Here is a 21,464-nt window from a genome sequence, read left to right on the forward strand (position 1 = left end):
AATCTGGCAAGGCAGCATTGTATTAATCCATATCAGTAGTAAAATAGAAGACTTGCAGGAAACGGTGACAACCAGCATTTTGTGGGGTGATTGATTGGGCCGTGTATAGAGGAACATTGATCAAGAAGGACAGAAATGGGCTGTCTTTATGTGTATTGATCAGGTTCTCCCTAGCGAGCTGTTTCCCTTTCCCCTCACGAGCTATTCACCATCACTAGACTACCGTAACAGCTTGTTAGTAATGTTACTGTAGCTCCACTGACAGATAACCCAAGTTTTGGTAATAGAGACAAACCGATTTTAAATGATTTCATGGATTTTGAGATGAGAACATTTTGTATTGATTTTGATCACTAAGTGTTGCTATTTCTGCCTTGTTTACTTGGCTCATTGAATTACAGTGTCTCAGAATGGTGAAAACTGCATAAGCTTTAAGATATCAATCCACAAAACTGTCACAGGTCAGTCTGGAAATCCCTGACACCTACATTTATTCCCAAAACTTTGGCAGTTTTAACCCCAAACGATGACACTTCAAGTTCAAAAACTGACACATTTATCTACAAAACATGACATGCATTGATCTCTATGTCTCTGCTCACAAACCCTTGCTAGCTCCAAATCTGAGTCCGTTTCATAACATGTCTCAAAAATCCTAGTTCATCTTTAACCTCACCTGGTATTATAGTCACGAGCTGATCTTAACCATATCACGCAGTCTTTGTTGCTAAATAGTATTTTATGAAAACCCTTAAATTGTGGAATGGTTTCATTGCAGATGTAAAGTTCAATATGATAAGCTTACGATATCATTTTTGAATCTAATAGTTCTATAAATATAGAATGAAGAATCTTGGCTTTAAACATTGAATGATTTAAGCAAAGGTAATCTTAGTATGTGTCCTATGTTGTAATGTATGTGATAGGACAGGCTATGTTGTTGTATTTGCCTCTTTGCAATCTCACAGGTCTGATTCCAATTTTAGAGTGCTACCATGCTGATTAGGGCTGTAATGATAAACTGCGCGCGGTGCACCGCAATACGCTAAATTGCTTCGATTCGGTTTACGATATGTTTTTTCCGTGTTTTGGTTCTGTACAGTTTTTAGTATTACATGACTTGCAAAATTTAGCCATACATGTGTAACGTAAAATTGGCTTGTATGATAAAAATGGCGGACGTGTTCAGATTGAAGCGATGAATATGATGGTAAACACTTATTCTCCAGCGTCACCTACGATGATAATAAAAGTTTTGAAGGGTTTGACATGGTTGATGGGGAAATACTTCGGTGTAACATAATATGTAGCTTTCCAATGAACGGCTTTGTGCCCTACGCAAACAGGTAAATATCGGTGGACCGAGGCGCACATGTCGTCTGCAGGTGAGGCCGAATTGAACATTGACATTGATACGTTTTGAGCCGGTTGATTTCTTCAAACTATATGTCGATGATTTAATCATAAACTAGACCGTAGCTAATATATCTATCTATATGCCGACTGTGACAGTAAAGATATTGAATGATGATCTGAAACCTGTAGCATACCACATGCAATTCTTGATGAAATAACTGACCTTTTTAACTGAGAATCCTCCTGTAAATGTACAGCGTATTATGTCATAAATGAAGTCTGTTATCATTTGCCAATCACATTTGCTGACGAAAATAAATTTAAAATGATATAATTAAAAGTTTAACCCTTTCTTACCTTTATTACCACCTGTATAGGTAAAAACTGAAGCAACTTTAGAATTGAAAACGTTAATATAAACTAGAGACAATAACAAACAATTTTCATTTAACTTTTATTCACATATAACATATATTTTTCAAGTTATGCACATTTGAAAATCAAGTAAATCAATTTATATTTCAATAATTAATTCAGCAGCGGTGTCCCTTTACATAGAAATCAATGTAGCAGCATAAAGGGTTAAAAAAAACTCCCGCTTCCTTTCGCTCGCCTGTTTGGCAGCATTTTGGATTCCGGCTAAATGTCCCTGATAGAAAATCACTCTCCACTTGCCGCATATATTTCGTAGATTTAAGTTACAAGTCAGGGAACACATCAAACATGGCGACGCGTTTGAAGAGGAAGCATAACATTTCGTCATCCTGTATCGTATCAAAATGTATCGTATCGTGGGTAGATATCGTGATACATATCATATCGTGGCATAGGTGTATCGTTACAGCCCTAATGCTGATGTGTCACTCGGTACAGTATTCCACCCGGTCACATTATACTGACAACAGGTTAACCGGTTGTTGCGATTACCCTAAATGATGAACACTTAGCAGGGAATAACAATTAGTACTATTTTTAAGGACATGGGTATGTCTGGCCAGGGATAGAACCCATTACTTCCCTTGCTTGGGCTGAACGATGAGGTTAACGATGAGGTACTAACAAGCTTGGAAAACAAAAGTTGTGATAAAAAGGAGAGGGAAAATATGAATTAAAGACTCCAAATATTTATACCTTCGATGCAGCATATTTATTTTTGTTGATTTGGTATACACAAAAGCAAATTTACATAGGGGTTTACTGCCACTTACAGCATGGGTAACAAGGGGTTTACTGCCACTTACAGCATGGGTAACAAGGGGTTTACTGCAACTTACAGCATGGGTAACAAGGGGTTTACTGCCACTTACAGCATGGGTAACAAGGGGTTTACTGCCACTTACAGCATGGGTAACAAGGGGTTTACTGCCACTTACAGCATGGGTAACAAGGGGTTTACTGCCACTTACAGCATGGGTAACAAGGGGTTTACTGCCACTTACAGCATGGGTAACAAGGGGTTTACTGCCACTTACAGCATGGGTAACAAGGGGTTTACTGCCACTTACAGCATGGGTAACAAGGGGTTTACTGCCACTTACAGCATGGGTAACAAGGGGTTTACTGCCACTTACAGCATGGGTAACAAGGGGTTTACTGCCACTTACAGCATGGGTAACAAGGGGTTTACTGCCACTTACAGCATGGGTAACAGCAGGTATATTCTTTACTCAATCTCTGATGTGCTTATGGGGTGAACGTGGAATGAAGACTATTATTTTTTATTTAGTTTATAGTGTCTAACTTGCTATAAACATGGAATGAAAAGTACCTTGCTATAAGGACAGAGTGAGGTGTTGTCCTCGTCTTATTCCCGAATTAGCAGTGCAGGTACTGCTCTGTTGACATAGACTGACCATGACCATAGATAAGGTATTGACATATATGTGTGTCAGCACCTGTTATTATCAAGGCCAGGGATTTTCCTTTATCATGTTTTAACAAGGTCAAGGGTCCAGAGTTTAGTGCTATAAATGATGGAAATAGGAAAAATCTAATAATATACAAAATAAAAATAACATATTCTGTTTTACAAATTTATTTTGTTGATCACTTGGTCTTGAACCTGTTGATAAGTTTTGTTTTAATTACATATTCATTTTTTAGAAATTGGAATACACACTTTTACTTTGAAAATATTGCATAGATGTATATATGCAGGACCTCAGACAACAAGGGAAAAGCATGAAAGCAAAGGTTATAACACATATATGTGTACTTGTGTACTTGGAGATTTCCTATATAGATAATAGGTGATTTGTTATTCTAACCAGTATATTTATTATTAGTCAGTACAGTGCTCTTCTGACCTTTATTGTTCGGTATGGACATGTGTATGCTTGACTAGGTACGTTAAGATATCACTTTTATATTACAGCAGTGATGTGGCATGATTCTGTGCGAGTCGGCCGTATATTTTCATGAATAAAAAAACCCTTTGATAAATTTATAGAATATCAGACTTTAGTCCTGATGAATATAGATAATAAGAATATATGTTCAGTACAAAGGTCTAAAACTCGTATCCATTTATGTGTGCGGGTATTATATTATTGAGCTGAAATGAATTTCATAGAATTGGAATAGAAAAGGAAATCTTTTAATCTTAATAAACCTATATAGCTATGTAAACAGATGAATTCAGAAAACTCATTCACCCCTGAAGACACATATGAACTCCTCCAATTCAAAGGTTGGAATAGTTCATTATACAGTTTCAGGGGTGAATGAGTTAAATAAAAAAGTCCTGCCATTTTACCTTCAACAGTAAAATCATGACATGATCATCACATCAATAATTAACAATTGAATTATTTAAAAAACCTTGAAAGGTTAATTTTAGTTGTAAAAGTAGACAACCAATTAACTTATTCTGTTGAAAAACATGTTAGTGTGTTTACACAAATTCTTTCCAAATGAATAATGTCCTGTGTTTTGGTCATCTGTTTCATGTCTGGTGTATTTAAAACACACATACAATCATGTATATCATGTATACAGGAGGGTGCTCTCCTCAATAGGGCTCTCGATAGACTCTTGAATGTATGTTTTTGACTGTCCAAAATGACCTTTGACCTCTGCATTTGAAAGGACAAGATGTGTCTATTTGACATGTTTTGGCTCTCCAATTTCGAAGGAGATGTGTTTTAACTTCAGAAAAAGCTTACTGGCCAAGGTCAGGTGGAAGTCCTGCTCTGTGTTCCATGCATTTCCCTATCTTTTCAGTAATTTTATTTGATGCTGTTAACAAACATTAGCTCCATGGCTAAATTTGGTAGGAGACTGTATCTGTCTGCTTGTGTGCATTCTTATATACACATCAATATGAAAAATATAAAACCCTTTGGGCATTCAGTGGAGCATTTGTATAAAATTGATTTTCTGTTGTAACGACAAATTGATTTACTGTTGTAATGATTCATTTGTAATGTGTTCATTAGCGCTGTATTTGTCGTTACCGATTATACGCCTTGTGAGAATTCATGTTAATTTAGCCACCTCTCAGCTTCTAGTTAATGTGATGTCAGCTATACCATTATAGCCATTTGTTGAGGTCAGTAGGAAGTTTTATTAACCTAAAGAAAAAAGGTATATTTATGTAAACCACAGTGAAATCTAACATTATTAGGAATTTTTCTTTCTTAATTTAATACTTAATGAAAGACTGCAAATTTTCATTATAAGCTCACCTAGTCCAAAGGGCCATGTGAACTTATGCCGTACAGCGGTGTCCATCTTCCGTCTGTCCGTCAACTTTTTATTTTGAACGACTCCTGAAGAACTGGAGGACATACAGTCATGATATTTGGCCAGTAGGTACCTGGGATAGAGTGCTATAAATTTTCCTCATTCAAATGACCTTGACTTACTTTCAAGGTCACAGGGGTCAAATATGGTAAAAACTTCAAACAGCAATATCCTAAGAACCATTTGGACTAGAGTCATTATACTTTGGTATGTTATGCAGACCAGCTGTGTTAATATTTTTCTTTATTACAGTAATGAGGTTAAAGGTCAATTTTAAGTGCTAGTCAGGGGTTAAAGGTCAACATGGGTTAAAAGCTTTCACAATGTTGTTAAGTTCCATAAGGCCCAGGGTCATGCTATTTGGCCAGTAGGTACCTAGGATGGAGTGCTATAAAGTTTTCCTCATTAAAATGACCTTGGCCTAGTTTCAAGGTCACAGGGATCAAATATGTTAAAAACTTCAAACAACAATATCCAAAGAACCATTACGACTAGAGTCATGATACTTGGGAATGTTATGTAGACCGACAACGCAAATCTTTTTCTTTATAACAGTAAGGAGGTAAAAAGTCAACTTTAAGTGCTAGTCGGGGGTCAAAAGTCAACATGGGTTAAAAGCTTTCACAATCTTCTTCTCAAGTTCCATAAGGCCCAGGGTCATGATATTTGGCCATAAGGTACCTGTGATGGAGTGCTATACATTTTTTCTCATTAAAATTACCTTGACCCACTTTCAAGGTCACAGGGGTCAAATATGGTAAAAATTTCAAACAACAATATCCTAACAACATTTTGGACTAGAATTATAATACTTGGGTATGTTATGTAGACCAGCTCTGTGAATCTTTTTCTTAATTACAGTAATGAGGTCAAAGGTCAACTTAAAGTGCTAGCCGGGGTCAAAGGGCAACGCAGATTAAAAGCTTTAAAATTAAAATTTCAAATTTCACACAACAGTGTCTTCAGAATTGTTTAAAGGGACATCACGTGAAGAGGCGTTTTTTTTTTAATGAATGTATGTATTGTATGCACTTCCACTTATGTTACCTCGCTATCCCCATATTCATAGTCCGTTCCAAATGTCCAGTTTGACCACTAGAATCGTTCGGGAAAGCCCGGCTAAAAATAGCGCCGATAACGTCACCTGATTAGGCAGCAAACACAAGTGGTGCGAGCGAGATGAAACGGTTTACAAAGGGGCCCTCAGAGAGGGGCCGTCAGGCAACTGCAACTTCTTACCGCACTATGAAACCAAGTTATATGATTTCTAATTCCGTATTCAAACTTATTGAACAGTAATTATTCATCATCAGAAGTTAATTGCACACTTGCCAATATTAAGAATTTAAATTTATTTAGCTTTTAACATAAATTTGTTGCCAATAAAATTAAACAAAGGATGGGGCACAAGTTTTTACAATTTATCACAGCCTTCTCCCGTGACCGGTACAGGTGGTACGGGGCTAAACACTCCCTCAACAATGGGACAAACCTTTCTGTAAAAAGGAATATTCACGAGACGAATATCCCTTTTCAAATGTTTACATAAAGTGCATATATGCAATGACAAACTACACGCGAATATAAAAAGGAAACGTTTGTGAATTTATTTATTACATTAAACAACTCAATGTCTTTGGCCATTTTTTTTCTAGACCATGAATATAAATCTATGTATACTCTCTTTCCCACTTTCACTGTCTCCAAACGCTAACATTTAGGAAGTCATATTAACCATCACACACAATAAACTGTATGGCAAAACCACTACGTGTACATGTAGAATATGTGTCAATAAGGAACGTGTTGAGATACTTGATAATTATATTTTTTCAATACTTTACAGAGATTAAAGCATACTTTTAAATGGACCTTTTTATGCTGAGACAACTTTTCTTTAATCAGTTCCTTTGGTCCGAAACAGAAGCCGTAGTTATCGGCAGCACGCGCCATTTTTATAACGTAATCAAATATTTTTTCCCCTGTTTTCAATACGTATTCCGATTCTATCTGAAGTCGAAAATTTATTCTTTATAGAGAAAAGGTTGTTACATGATCATACATTCTAAGTCAACATCATATGAAAACATGAACTGTTGAAAAATTACGATTTAAAAAAAAAGTGTTATGCGATCCTATTTACTAGAAGTAGGTTCTCCTTCCTCAGTTATTCATCCTGGTCCGTCATTTTGACATTTTTAATCTAGCTGCGATAACGTAGCTTTCTGACGAAGAGCGATTTTTTTTTTATATATTGCGTCGTCGCGCCAGGGCAGGCCGGGTATTATATTAGTACTAATTTAAAACTTGCATGTCAAAACAAAAAACAATCGTTTAATTCAGCAATATAATTAAATCATACCATTTTACTGATCCCGGTAATATTATAAATTATGTAAATCTAATAGCGCACGTATCTCATTTGACCCCGAGCACCGACAGAGGATCAGAGAACAGAATACGCCGTGGCCATCACAGCAGTTATCCCTTGGGGGGCCTCATGGCAAAATCAAACTAACCAGTCACTTATCCCTTTCGTTTGCATAAACCACTGTATAATTATAAAAAACACAAAGTAAACTCTCTCCGATACATGCCCATTAACATATTAAACTAAGTTCATCTGTGTTCAAACTCACACAATGATACTAGCGAGGTTAATAGTTTTAGATATTTATTCATAACATAAACAGCGCTAGCATTTCTGTCGATTTTATTTCAGCTTAACCGGCCGCTATCCGGAAGAAAACATGCACCGTACTGACTGCTAGGGCAGTTATTTTCTGCTTTGAATACTTCCCACTGGCAATAATGATTCCGTAACGTACCCCTTGCGCTATCTTTTGACCATTTGGCAACTATTCGCTTCGTAGCTGACACGGTACAACACTTTTCTTTGGCTTACTTCACACGGCCAGTCATTTTGTTTACAAAGAAATGGTGTGCTATGCGCATGCGCTAGTAGAGGGAAATCCCTGAACAAAACGTTGGTCAGACAGGTAGAAATACCGATGATTATCTTAGATTTAATCATTTTTATGAATCTATTTCAGCCAAATCCGATCGGCATTTTCCATAAGGAGTCTCACTTGATATGTTTATGTAGTATTTGGAAAAAAAGACAAAAAAAAAGTTACTTCAGCGTGATGCCCCTTTAAGAGATGTTAAAATGTCTTGTATTCTAGTTACCAAAACAAGTTATCTATATGTCAGTTTCATGTAAGAAAAGAAACATGAGTGATACAGGCCCTCTGGGCCTCTTGTTTTTCAATATAGTTATATGGCCATTAGGTGCATGAATGTTGCTTTGAAAATGATAATTGGTAAGAATCGATTGTTTATTTTCTCTGGTTTATATGTCTGTCATGCAAGTCTAATTGTACCAATCAGTAGTCATGGAACTTATGAAGGAATCATTTTGATTCATCATAAATTTTGCCTAGTCATCAGGGTACTGTGAGTTGACCAGAAGTTGAGAGCTATACCATGATTTTGTTTATAACCTTGGCTATGTATAATCTTGGCTAACAGATTCATGCTTTAAGCATGGTCTACTTGATTCCAGGCTGTTACAAGGCAGTTTTCCTATGTCCCGGGTTTGCAACTCTGTTCGGGGTTCAAACTGACAATGTAAAGTAAAATGTAAAGTAAAGTGTAATTAATTCAGAGCTTTATGATTTATTTATGATGCAGATAATGTTGTTGTGATTTCAGTTAGTCATTCTTGGTTTATGTTTTTAGCAATAACATTTACAGTTTGTTTTCTGCTTGACATGATAAAATATGGATAATATGCATGCTCTTTCACAGTCGATATTGCCTGCTACCTAAATTATATCTTGTACCTACCTAATGAGCCTAGTTAAGGACCTATAGTGGGCGTCGCAAGTCGTCCAATCAGCTCAAAACGTGTTCTGTGTGTAGTTTACAACTGTGTATAATACTGTATGTATTGATCTAGGCAGACTCAATGTCCTGGTGACATCCAGGAAATTGTCGTTTATAGAATGTGTAACTGAATTATTTACACGTGTTTAAAAATAAACAGCCAGATAAGCTGTGTGTAACAAGATCAAGACATCTAGATCTTGGTAATGCTCTGATGCACAGATTTTGTTGTAATCATCCAGCAGTGCACATTAATACAGATTTTGTTGTAATCATCCAGCAGTGCACATTAATACAGGATTTTGTTGTAATCATCCAGCAGTGCACATTAATACAGGATTTTGTTGTAATTATCCAGCAGTGCACATTAATACAGGATTTTGTTGTAATCATCCAGCAGTGCACATTAATACAGGATTTTGTTGTAATCATCCAGCAGTGCACATTAATACAGGATTTTGCCTGCAGACAACGTCCAAAAATCAATCAGCTTATAAAAATCTTTATTCAATGTTATAAATTCTCTGACTTATGATGACTGTTACTAAACAGTCATGCATCAACTATTACATAGGATTAAACAAGAACTGGTACAGGATGTTGGGGATTTACTTTCACGTAGGAGTTAACAGAATAGATGTTATATGTTTTATAAATAAAAGCAGTCTGAGACATCAGAGGCTTGTTTTGGCTGAAAATGAACCAGATTTTCTATTTACAAGAAACATTTGTATTAGCGCTCACTACACTCTCGGGGTTCGCTACATTCCTGAATCAATACCGTTGGGTGGCAATGAAATATGCCAGTATCTTCACTGTAAGTGTTCACTTGACTGTCATAGGCCCCAGGTTATATCACTGTAAAGTTAACACAGATTTGGTCATCACAGGCTCCAGGTTATATCACTGTAAAGTTAACACAGATTTGGTCGTCACAGGCTCTGGATCATATCACTGTAAAGTTAACACAGATTTAGTTGTCACAGGCCCCAAGTTATATCACTATAGTCTATAGCTAGTTAATTAAGATTTGGTCGTCACAGGCTCTGGGTTATATCACTGTAAAGTTAACTCTGATTTGGTCATCACAGGCCCCAGGTTATATCACTGTAAAGTTAACTCAGATTTGGTCGTCACAGGCCCCAGGTTATATCACTGTAAAGTTAACTCTAATTTGGTCATCACAGGCCCAAGGTTTTATCACTGTTAAACTTAACTCAGATTTGGTCGTCACAGGCCCCAGGTTATATCACTGTAAAGTTAACTCAGATTTGGTCGTCACAGGTCCAAGGTTTTATCACTGTAGTCTAGTTAACAAAGATTTGCTCGTCACAGGCTCCAGATTATATCACTGTGAAGTTAACTCAGATTTGGTCGTCACAGGCCCCAGGTTATATCACTGTAAAGTTAACTCAGATTTGGTCGTCACAGGTCCAAGGTTTTATCACTGTAGTCTAGTTAACACAGATTCGGTTGTCACAGGCCCCAGGTTATATCACTGTGAAGTTAACTCAGATTTAGGCTTCTCAGGCTCAGACTACCATCAAACTCACAGGTTAATTACATTGTATATCGCTCAGGGATCAACATTTTTTGCCTTTTTGCTGATTTCTGTCTTTGCAGAATTTTAGTTTAATGCAAACTTTAATATTTTTCCACACAAAGATTTTTTCAGCCTTTCTGCCCATAAGCCAATTTTCATCTAGTATTAAATAGCTTGGCCTGCTTCATTGAGCTAGAAATTATGTGATGTATAAATATATCTACTTGATTGATATGTATATGTATAAACATGTATATATCCTCTCCTCGTATTTATAAGTTGGATAGTTATGAAACTCATTGCTTCTGAACAAACTCAAATATTAACAATGAGTGTCTATTTGGACTATTACTGATACAACTGGGATAAGTTTTGCTAATATGTAAAAAGGATGTAAGAACTCTCCAAGACAAAAGCTATTTTCTTCCCAGGCTATATAAACATGGTATCAATTATGATATGGTGATACTCCTCAGTATAAATATGGTTCAAATTATGATAAGCTGATAATTTTACTCAATCAGCTTAATACAAGAAATAGTGAAATATAAAAGAGATTTACACGGAATCGCGCCACATCAAATTGGCCTCCTCAGACACCTTCGGGAACGAATAACCAAATCGATACCTCATTATTGTGGTAAATTACGACAAGTGCGCACAGAAAATGGCTGTGGTTGCATTTCTGTAACTAGGCATTGGGCCCCACCATTATGACCTCACGCTGTGAAGTTGTCCAAGGATGCCAAGTGAATATTGACCCCTAAAGGGTTGCAGTGATGCAGTTATTGTGTAGGACTGAGACTGAGTGTGGGGAAAGTATGACAGAAATGTGTTGGGTTAAGAGTGAGTGTGAGGAGGGTAAAACATAAAATGTTGGACTGAGATTTGGACTGGGGAGGGTATCAATATGACACAATTGTGTTTGACTGAGATTTAGGGTGAGATAAGGATATGGCATAATTGTTTCAGACTGAAATTGAGGGTGGGGAGGATATGACATTGTGTTGGACTGAGATTGAGGTTGCAGACCTAGAGGGTAATATATATATATAGCACAATATTGTGGATTCTCAGTATCCATGGGACTGAGATTGTGTTGGGTGGGAGGGGGTGTATAACACAGCTGTACTGTGTAGAGATTGAGGACTGTGGGTAGATTGGTATGACACAGTTGTATTGGACTGAGATTGTGTTGGGTGGGAGGGGGTGTATAACACAGCTGTACTGTGTAGAGATTGAGGACTGTGGGTAGATTGGTATGACACAGTTGTATTGGACTGAGATTGTGTTGGGTGGGAGGGGGTGTATAACACAGCTGTACTGTGTAGAGATTGAGGACTGTGGGTAGATTGGTATGACACAGTTGTATTGGACTGAGATTGTGTTGGGTGGGAGGGGGTGTATAACACAGCTGTACTGTGTAGAGATTGAGGACTGTGGGTAGATTGGTATGACACAGTTGTATTGGACTGAGATTGTGTTTGGTGAGGGGAGGTGTATAACACAGCTGTACTGCGTAGAGATTGAGGACTGTGGGTAGATTGGTATTACACAGTTGAACTGCTCTTTAATTCTCCCCTACTGCATCAAAGCTATAGCTTCTCAATGCTATAGATCTACAAACACATGTATATTGATTTTCATGTATTTTTACCAGCTGTGACATGAATTAAAAAATACTTCATTTGTCAATTATTGAGAAGTCTACAATGTTAATCATTCGTTTTTTAATCAATGAAAACAATTGTAGAAATAAAATCACATTATACAGTTAACATGTTTTAAAGTTTATCGTGACCCCCAAAGGACTTAGAATGATGTTTATAACAAATCCTTAGGGACCAATAGCAATGTTTATTACATGGATGGTCCTCAGGGGACCAAAAATGATTTTTAAAACAGTAATCCTATAGGGACCTAAAACAATGAAACCTGAGGGACCGAAGACATATTAATAACCAATACTAGAGGATTAAAAGATATAACATGGCTATGAATTTCTTTACAGATTGATGTTCATGAAACAACTTCTGGTGAGAGGACATCTTTTAGACGTTGTTAGCTCACCTGGCCCATAGGGCCAAGTGAGCTTATGCTGTGGTGCTGTGTCTGTCGTCCATCCTTTGTTCGGCGTCAATATTTTACTTTAAACAACTTCTTCTTAATAACCTAAAGGCCCAGGATGTTGATATTTGGCCAGTAGCATGCTAGGATGAAGGGCTACAAAGTTTCTTCAAATGAATGACCTTGAAAAAATTTCAAGGTCTCAAGGATCAAATATGCTAAAAACTTTTAACAACTTCTTCTGAATAACCAAAAGAACCAGTATGGTGATATTGGCCAGTAGCATGCTGGGATGAAGTTTGTTCAAATAAATTACCTTCACTCATATTCAAGGTCACAGGGGTCAAATATGTTAAAAACTTTGAACAACTTCTGAATAACCCAAATGCCCAGGGTGATGATATTTGGCCAGCAGCATGCTGAGATGAAGGGCTATAAAGTTTGTTCAAATGAATGACCTTTGCCCATATTCAAGGTCACAGGGGTCAAATATGTTGAAATCTTCAAACGTCTTCTTCTGAATAACTAAAGCATACAGGGTGATTGCTTGTTGATGTGAATGACCTTGACATACTTTCATGGTCACATCTGGTCCATAGTGCATAAATCTTTAAAAGTCATCTTCTCAATAAACAAAAGGTATAAGGTAGTCGCTTCTCTACAGCTCAGTCCACAGTAGAATCAAGCTCCTTCTCTAGGTCTATTCTATTTCAAGTCTTAGAGTCAAGTCGCTTCTCTGCAGTTCAGTAGAGTCAAGCTTCTTCTCTAGGTCTATTCTATTTCAAGTCTTAGAGTCAAGTCGTTTCTCTGCAGTTCGGTAGAGTCAAGCTTCTTCTCTAGGTTTAGAGTATTCTATTTCTCATCTTCTCCATAAATACTTAAGAGTCAATTATAGTTGTTTCTCTGGAGTTCGGCAGAGTCAAGCCTCTTCTCTAGGTGTCTTTTTGGAGTATTGATGTTAAATTTTAAGTTGAAGTTGTATTAAGGGTATGATAAGCAAGTAGAATGAGTAGCCCCTGATATGCCAAATGTTAATAATGTATACATGTACTTCTCAGTGTATCTTATTCATGTTTTAGCTAACATGTGTAATAAACAGATAACTGTTTATCGTGTTTTAGTTGTATATAAAAGGTGATGATATTTCGCAAGTTGCATTCTGGGAGGAAGGGCTATGAAGTTTGTTCAACTTAATGTTCATGTTTGACTTTCAAGGACACAGGGGTCAAATGTGTTTTAATTGTTTAACAGGTTCTTCTGAATGACTTGAAGTCAAGACTGATATTTTGCCTGTAACTTAATTTTAGTCCACTTTTAAGGTTACAATTGTGAGATTAATACCAGGTGAGCAATCCAGGCCCATTGGGCCTCTTGTCTTTAGGTGAAATAGTTATTGCCATAGCCCGTAGCATTACAAATTGAGATTAATTTCACCCTTGGGATATATCCTTGACAAAGCCCATTTATCAGCACTCTGGTTGAATTTTCTTATGTTCTTAAACACAAATTTAATTCAGATAAAAAGGGCTCTAAATCTTTTCCAAGAGGCTGGGATCAGTCCTAATAAACATATAATGCTATTTTAAGTCTGTTATAGAATGGGCAATATTATTGATATCTAATTTCTAAATTAGCGAAGGAACCAGCGGGAATATTAATACAGTGAATCAGTGAACAATTTAACACATAACAGCAGACAGTGAATCTATGTTGTAAGGAAGTAAGCTTTTGTATGTAAAACCATTTAAGAAAGTATACTTACAAATGATTTATTTTATACAGTACCCTATATTTGTAATTCAAAAGGAGAATTATAGAAGAGATTGTGGCTATTAAAAGCATGATTTGTAAGATACCTTTGTTATTTACTCTCACACTATAAATGATGGTTACCGATAAGTGAAACATTGAAATATGAATTTGTCTTATTAAAATCTGAAGTTTAAATATTTTTACTCATTGAAAAAGATTTGTTAACATTTTTATCACTATTCATAGCAGAGGGAGGGAGCTTATAGAAATAATGATGTGAAGATTGAATACAGTATGATAATTCAATTTTAACAAATTGCTCACTTTTGACCTTGCTGTTGAACATTCATCTAAATGAAGAATATGTTGTATTGCATATAATGTCCCCTGGGAGATGCAAATCTTAAAAAATTGGAATTATTGCTTTCTGCTTAATGTTCAGTTTTGAATGGGTGGCAGAAACGATTTGTAAGCCTGTCGGTATAATTATAATGCGATGGCACTTTAAACTAAAGGTCCCATCATCCATGGAGACCATTCTTCATATGATCTAAGCTGTTAAGAGGACGCAAAACCCTAAACAAACAAATATTTGATTTAACCTTTCACAGTTTTATTACTATTTGTTGTGTTTCTGTTATGTAGGAGGAATCACAGGAGGAATAGAGATCTGTATCACATTTCCGACAGAGTATGTCAAGACACAGCTACAACTGGACGAGCGGTCAGGGGCATCAAAGCGTTACCGGGGACCGGTCGACTGTGTAAAAGTCACAGTCAAAGAACGTGGTGTACTGGGATTATACAGAGGGCTTAGTGTGCTGCTGGCAGGCTCTATACCAAAGTCTGCTGTAAGGTAAGAACTAAATACAATACAAACCTCAGCCTCTATACCAAAGTCTGCTGTAAGGTAAGAACTAAATACAATACAGACCTCAGGCTCTATACCAAAGTCTGCTGTAAGGTAAGAACTAAATACACTACAGACCTCAAACTCTATACCAAAGTCAGCTGTTAGGTAAGAACTAAATACAATACAGACCACAGGCTCTATACCAAAGTCAGCTGTTAGGTAAGAACTAAATACAATACAGACCTCAGACTCTTTACCAAAGTCAGCTGTTAGGTAAGAACTAACAAGTATATTGACTTCCACCAGTACAGATTTCCTATATAAGGTATATATAGAGATATTCTTACAGAAAGTATAGTATAAGTCACTTCAGTGATCTCTTACAGTTTAGACAGAATTACTACACAAATATGTTTCTATCAATGGTAAGACGTTTGTATATCATCATATTGATCATAGATAGCCTTAATCCTCCACCACTCGGTGTTAGCTATATATCTATTCAAAACATTAAGGTCTATAGCCTTTTCCTTTCACATAGACACAAAGACCACGCCTGTACTATGGAAAGTTTAAAATCTGTTCAATAGACATACAACTTAGGTTTATAATCACAAATATAATGTTAACAAGCAAACACAGGACAACTTGTCTACTAGGAATCAGTGTTGTTCTTCCTGATGACCTGTCTTAAAAAAAGTGCTTGCACAAGTTTTGTGTAAGAATATAAATGTGTAAGCTGTTCTTTATAGACAGGTTGTGTGTTAGAATATAACAGTGAAAGCTGTTCTTTATAGACAGGTTGTGTGTTGGAATGTAACAGTGTAAGCTGTTCTTTATAGACAGGTTGTTTGTTAGAATGTAACAGTGAAAGCTGTTTATAGACAGGTTGTGGGTTAGAATGTAACAGTGAAAGCTGTTTATAGACAGTTTGTGTGTTAGAATGTAACAGTGAAAGCTGTTCTTTATAGACAGGTTGTGTGTTAGAATGTAACAGTGAAAGCTGTTTATAGACAGGTTGTGTGTTAGAATGTAACAGTGAAAACTGTTCTTTATAGACAGGTTGTGTGTTGGAATGTAACAGTGAAAGCTGTTCTTTATAGACAGGTTGTGTGTTAGAATATAACTGTGTTAGCTGTTCTTTATAGACAGGTTGTGTGTTAGAATATAACAGTGTACGCTGTTCTTTATAGACAGGTTGTGTGTTGGAATGTAACAGTGTAAGCTGTTCTTTATAGACAGGTTGTGTGTTAGAATGTAACAGTGAAAGCTGTTCTTTATAGACAGGGTGTGTGTTAGAATATAACAGTGAAAGCTGTTTTTTATAGACAGGTTGTGTGTTAGAATATAACTGTGTTAGCTGTTCTTTATAGACAGGTTGTGTGTTAGAATATAACAGTGAAAGCTGTTCTTTATAGACAGGTTGTGTGTTAGAATATAACAGTGAAAGCTGTTTTTTATAGACAGGTTGTGTGTTAGAATATAACTGTGTTAGCTGTTCTTTATAGACAGGTTGTGTGTTAGAATATAACAGTGTAAGCTGATCTTTATAGACAGGTTGTGTGTTAGAATGTAACAGTGAAAGCTGTTCTTTATAGACAGGTTGTGTGTTAGAATATAACAGTATAAGCTGTTCTTTATAGACAGGTTGTGTGTAAGAATATAACTGTCACACATCATTGAGACTGCTAACCGATTTCCTCGTAGACCAGGCTGGGACTATCATATTGTGTCAAATTCCATAAATCAGCTTCTGTATCGATTTTTGTAAAGACCAAGGGAAATTGATTATCAAGACAAGAAAATTTAATGCACCAATAGTTTTAATTAGTAGCCAATAACTCAAACTGCGGTACATCGATTGTGTTGGAAGCACAAGCTTTCTTGGGTCAGTGTTTTATATTGTCTTACCAGGCTGTGTTAGTGTTGTTTATTGTTGTGTAATGTGTTGTTAGGTTTCTATCAGACAGAATCAATAAAACATTAATTGTCAATCATTGGTGCTACACGGCGATAGTGATTTCTCCACTCAGTGTTACAGTAGGCAGAGGGATAGCAAACCCTGATAGAATGGTCAGTTTAGTATGCTTACTTGATGTAGGAATGGTTTTATTGGCATAAATGATTAATCTTGGTTACTTACTTCGTTTTTCATCATTGTGAATAGATGCTTGAAACCTGGAGAAACAGACACAAGTCTAGCTGTAGTACATTGTCATGATTATAAATGATTTGGTAAACATCATATTAGGTTATACCAACTGAACACTTTCCCATAACATCATTAATGCTTTCTTATTGAGAATCTCAAGTCAAGGAATTGCGTTAAGTAAGGAAATGTGGTCAAACTTAAGGGCAATTTTCCTGATTTCAACTATTTTGATGGGCCAGTTCATTGAATTTGTATACGCCCGTCAAATGTGACGGGAGTATTATGGTATGGGATCGTCCGTCCTTCCATCCGTCTGTCCGTCGTAAACTTTTGTTTGTCCGGCAATCTCCTTCTACATTTTTCGACCAATCTCTTTGAAACTTGGTATACATTATAATCATGATATGAAGTTGTGTCTCCCTTAAAAGAATTTTGTTTCAACAATTTTTCCCAAAGTTATTGCCCTTTGTTCATTTTAGTATACAATTTTTGTCCGGCAATCTCCTCCTACATTTTTCAACAGATCTCTTTGAAACTTGGTATACATTATAATCATGATATGAAGTTGTGTCTCCCTTAAAAGAATTTTGATTCGACGATTTTTGCAAAAGTTATTGCCCTTTGTTCATTTTCAGTATTTGATTTTTTGTCCGGAGATTTTCTCCTACATTTTTTTATAGCATGCCAGCTAACGACTCTTAGAATGATGCAGATCTTATTTTAATTTAAGAAAGTATATAACGCTATAAGACATTCGACGGACGTATATTGTTTCACCCCACGGTACTCTTGTTCTCAAATGTTAAGGACCATTTTAGTTTTGAATTTTTCCTAGATTGTGATAAAAGCTTATACAACAGTTATTTATGAGAAAAAATCTTATCAATAAAATTTTATGCATAAAGAGCTATGAATTTAATTAACGGAATTGATCTTATCAAGTATGATGTTACTGTGATTAAGTTTGTATTACAGAGGGTCAAGGTCACTATTATTGTTACTATTTATAGTAACGGTAAATTGTCAAAAAGTGAAACTAAATTCAAATGTTTTGGCATTCATGTCTTACAGATATTTTCTAGCTAATATTTTGATATTCATTGTGTGACTTAAAGAGTTGCTTGATATTCATTGTGACTTAACGAGTTGCTTGATATTCATTGTGACTTAACGAGTTACAATGAAAAATGATGTCATTAAATCAGGGTAAAAGAAAAAAATCATGCACCAATTTGTTTTGTGATTTTACTAGTTAAATTTGTGCTATGAAGATAATTAAAGAGAGTCTCTAAATCAAAACCCAACTCTGTTCAACTTTCAGGAATATCCATTTTTTTGCACTTAAATCATATCATTGGGAACTTCTTTGAAATCTTTTGTTATTTCATGTGACAGTGATTGATGATCTGTTTCTTCTCTTCCAGGTTTGGTGCTTTTGAACAATTTAAAAGTATGAATGTAGATGAGAAAGGAAATTTGGCCCCTGCCAAGAGAGCCATGTGTGGAATGGGTAAGTTAACTGGCCAAGTGATTAGTCATTAGTCCAATTAGTCAAGTCTATCATTCAATAGTGGAGCTGAATTTGAAATAGTTTCTTGATTGATGAAAGGATTGATGATTACTTACAGGTGCTGGTGTGTGCGAGGCCATCCTGGCTGTGACCCCTATGGAGACACTCAAGGTCAAATTCATTAACGACCACACGTCAGCAAACCCTCAATTCAAAGGTTTCTTCCATGGCAGTAATCAGATCATCAGGACGTACGGTATGTATCACACCTGTCTGGTACCATACAACAGTGTAATCAGATCATCAGGACGTACGGTATGTATCACACCTGTCTGGTACCATACAACAGTGTAATCAGATCATCAGGACGTACGGTATGTATCACACCTGTCTGGTACCATACAACAGTGTAATCAGATCATCAGGACGTACGGTATGTATCACACCTGTCTGGTACCATACAACAGTGTAATCAGATCATCAGGACGTACGGTATGTATCACACCTGTCTGGTACCATACAACAGTGTAATCAGATCATCAGGACGTACGGTATGTATCACACCTGTCTGGTACCATACAACAGTGTAATCAGATCATCAGGACGTACGGTATGTATCACACCTGTCTGGTACCATACAACAGTGTAATCAGATCATCAGGACGTACGGTATGTATCACACCTGTCTGGTACCATACAACAGTGTAATCAGATCATCAGGACGTACGGTATGTATCACACCTGTCTGGTACCATACAACAGTGTAATCAGATCATCAGGACGTACGGTATGTATCACACCTGTCTGGTACCATACAACAGTGTAATCAGATCATCAGGACGTACGGTATGTATCACACCTGTCTGGTACCATACAACAGTGTAATCAGATCATCAGGACGTACGGTATGTATCACACCTGTCTGGTACCATACAACAGTGTAATCAGATCATCAGGACGTACGGTATGTATCACACCTGTCTGGTACCATACAACAGTGTAATCAGATCATCAGGACGTACGGTATGTATCACACCTGTCTGGTACCATACAACAGTGTAATCAGATCATCAGGACGTACGGTATGTATCACACCTGTCTGGTACCATACAACAGTGTAATCAGATCATCAGGACGTACGGTATGTATCACACCTGTCTGGTACCATACAACAGTGTAATCAGATCATCAGGACGTACGGTATGTATCACACCTGTCTGGTACCATACAACAGTGTAATCAGATCATCAGGACGTACGGTATGTATCACACCTGTCTGGTACCATACAACAGTGTAATCAGATCATCAGGACGTACGGTATGTATCACACCTGTCTGGTACCATACAACAGTGTAATCAGATCATCAGGACGTACGGTATGTATCACACCTGTCTGGTACCATACAACAGTGTAATCAGATCATCAGGACGTACGGTATGTATCACACCTGTCTGGTACCATACAACAGTGTAATCAGATCATCAGGACGTACGGTATGTATCACACCTGTCTGGTACCATACAACAGTGTAATCAGATCATCAGGACGTACGGTATGTATCACACCTGTCTGGTACCATACAACAGTGTAATCAGATCATCAGGACGTACGGTATGTATCACACCTGTCTGGTACCATACAACAGTGTAATCAGATCATCAGGACGTACGGTATGTATCACACCTGTCTGGTACCATACAACAGTGTAATCAGATCATCAGGACGTACGGTATGTATCACACCTGTCTGGTACCATACAACAGTGTAATCAGATCATCAGGACGTACGGTATGTATCACACCTGTCTGGTACCATACAACAGTGTAATCAGATCATCAGGACGTACGGTATGTATCACACCTGTCTGGTACCATACAACAGTGTAATCAGATCATCAGGACGTACGGTATGTATCACACCTGTCTGGTACCATACAACAGTGTAATCAGATCATCAGGACGTACGGTATGTATCACACCTGTCTGGTACCATACAACAGTGTAATCAGATCATCAGGACGTACGGTATGTATCACACCTGTCTGGTACCATACAACAGTGTAATCAGATCATCAGGACGTACGGTATGTATCACACCTGTCTGGTACCATACAACAGTGTAATCAGATCATCAGGACGTACGGTATGTATCACACCTGTCTGGTACCATACAACAGTGTAATCAGATCATCAGGACGTACGGTATGTATCACACCTGTCTGGTACCATACAACAGTGTAATCAGATCATCAGGACGTACGGTATGTATCACACCTGTCTGGTACCATACAACAGTGTAGACTTTCCAATCTACAGACAGAAAAGTCAAATCAAGATGCCAGGATGGGAATTACCTCAAAAATTTAGAAGAAGATTTGTTTTTTAGGTCACCTGAGACAAAGTCTCAAGTGACCTATTGCGATCTTTTGTCCGTCGTCGTCCGTCGTCCGTCGTGCGTCCTTAAACAATTTACATTTTCGACTTCTTCTCCAAAACCCCTGAACCAATTTCAATGAAATTTTGCAGGGACCTTCCATGGACAAAGGTCAACAAAAATAGTGGCCGGTTTAGTCCCAAGCCCCCAGGGGCCTGAGGGGC

The 21,464-nt window shown here is 37.1% G+C and overlaps 1 protein-coding gene across 1 annotated transcript in view; it reads left to right on the forward strand.

Annotated features, from left to right (window-relative positions):
- Positions 1 to 21,464, forward strand: part of LOC110463128 (putative tricarboxylate transport protein, mitochondrial) — a 40,175-nt gene that overhangs the window by 9,296 nt on the left and 9,415 nt on the right. Inside the window, exons 2-4 of the mRNA XM_021517493.1 lie at positions 14,996 to 15,206; positions 18,780 to 18,865; positions 18,984 to 19,121. Coding sequence (XP_021373168.1) covers positions 14,996 to 15,206; positions 18,780 to 18,865; positions 18,984 to 19,121 — 435 coding nt within the window. The remainder of the gene's footprint in view (positions 1 to 14,995; positions 15,207 to 18,779; positions 18,866 to 18,983; positions 19,122 to 21,464) is intronic.

This window comes from Mizuhopecten yessoensis, unplaced genomic scaffold (genome assembly GCF_002113885.1).
Source record: "Mizuhopecten yessoensis strain PY_sf001 unplaced genomic scaffold, ASM211388v2 scaffold10867, whole genome shotgun sequence".
Lineage (NCBI taxonomy): Eukaryota > Metazoa > Mollusca > Bivalvia > Pectinida > Pectinidae > Mizuhopecten > Mizuhopecten yessoensis.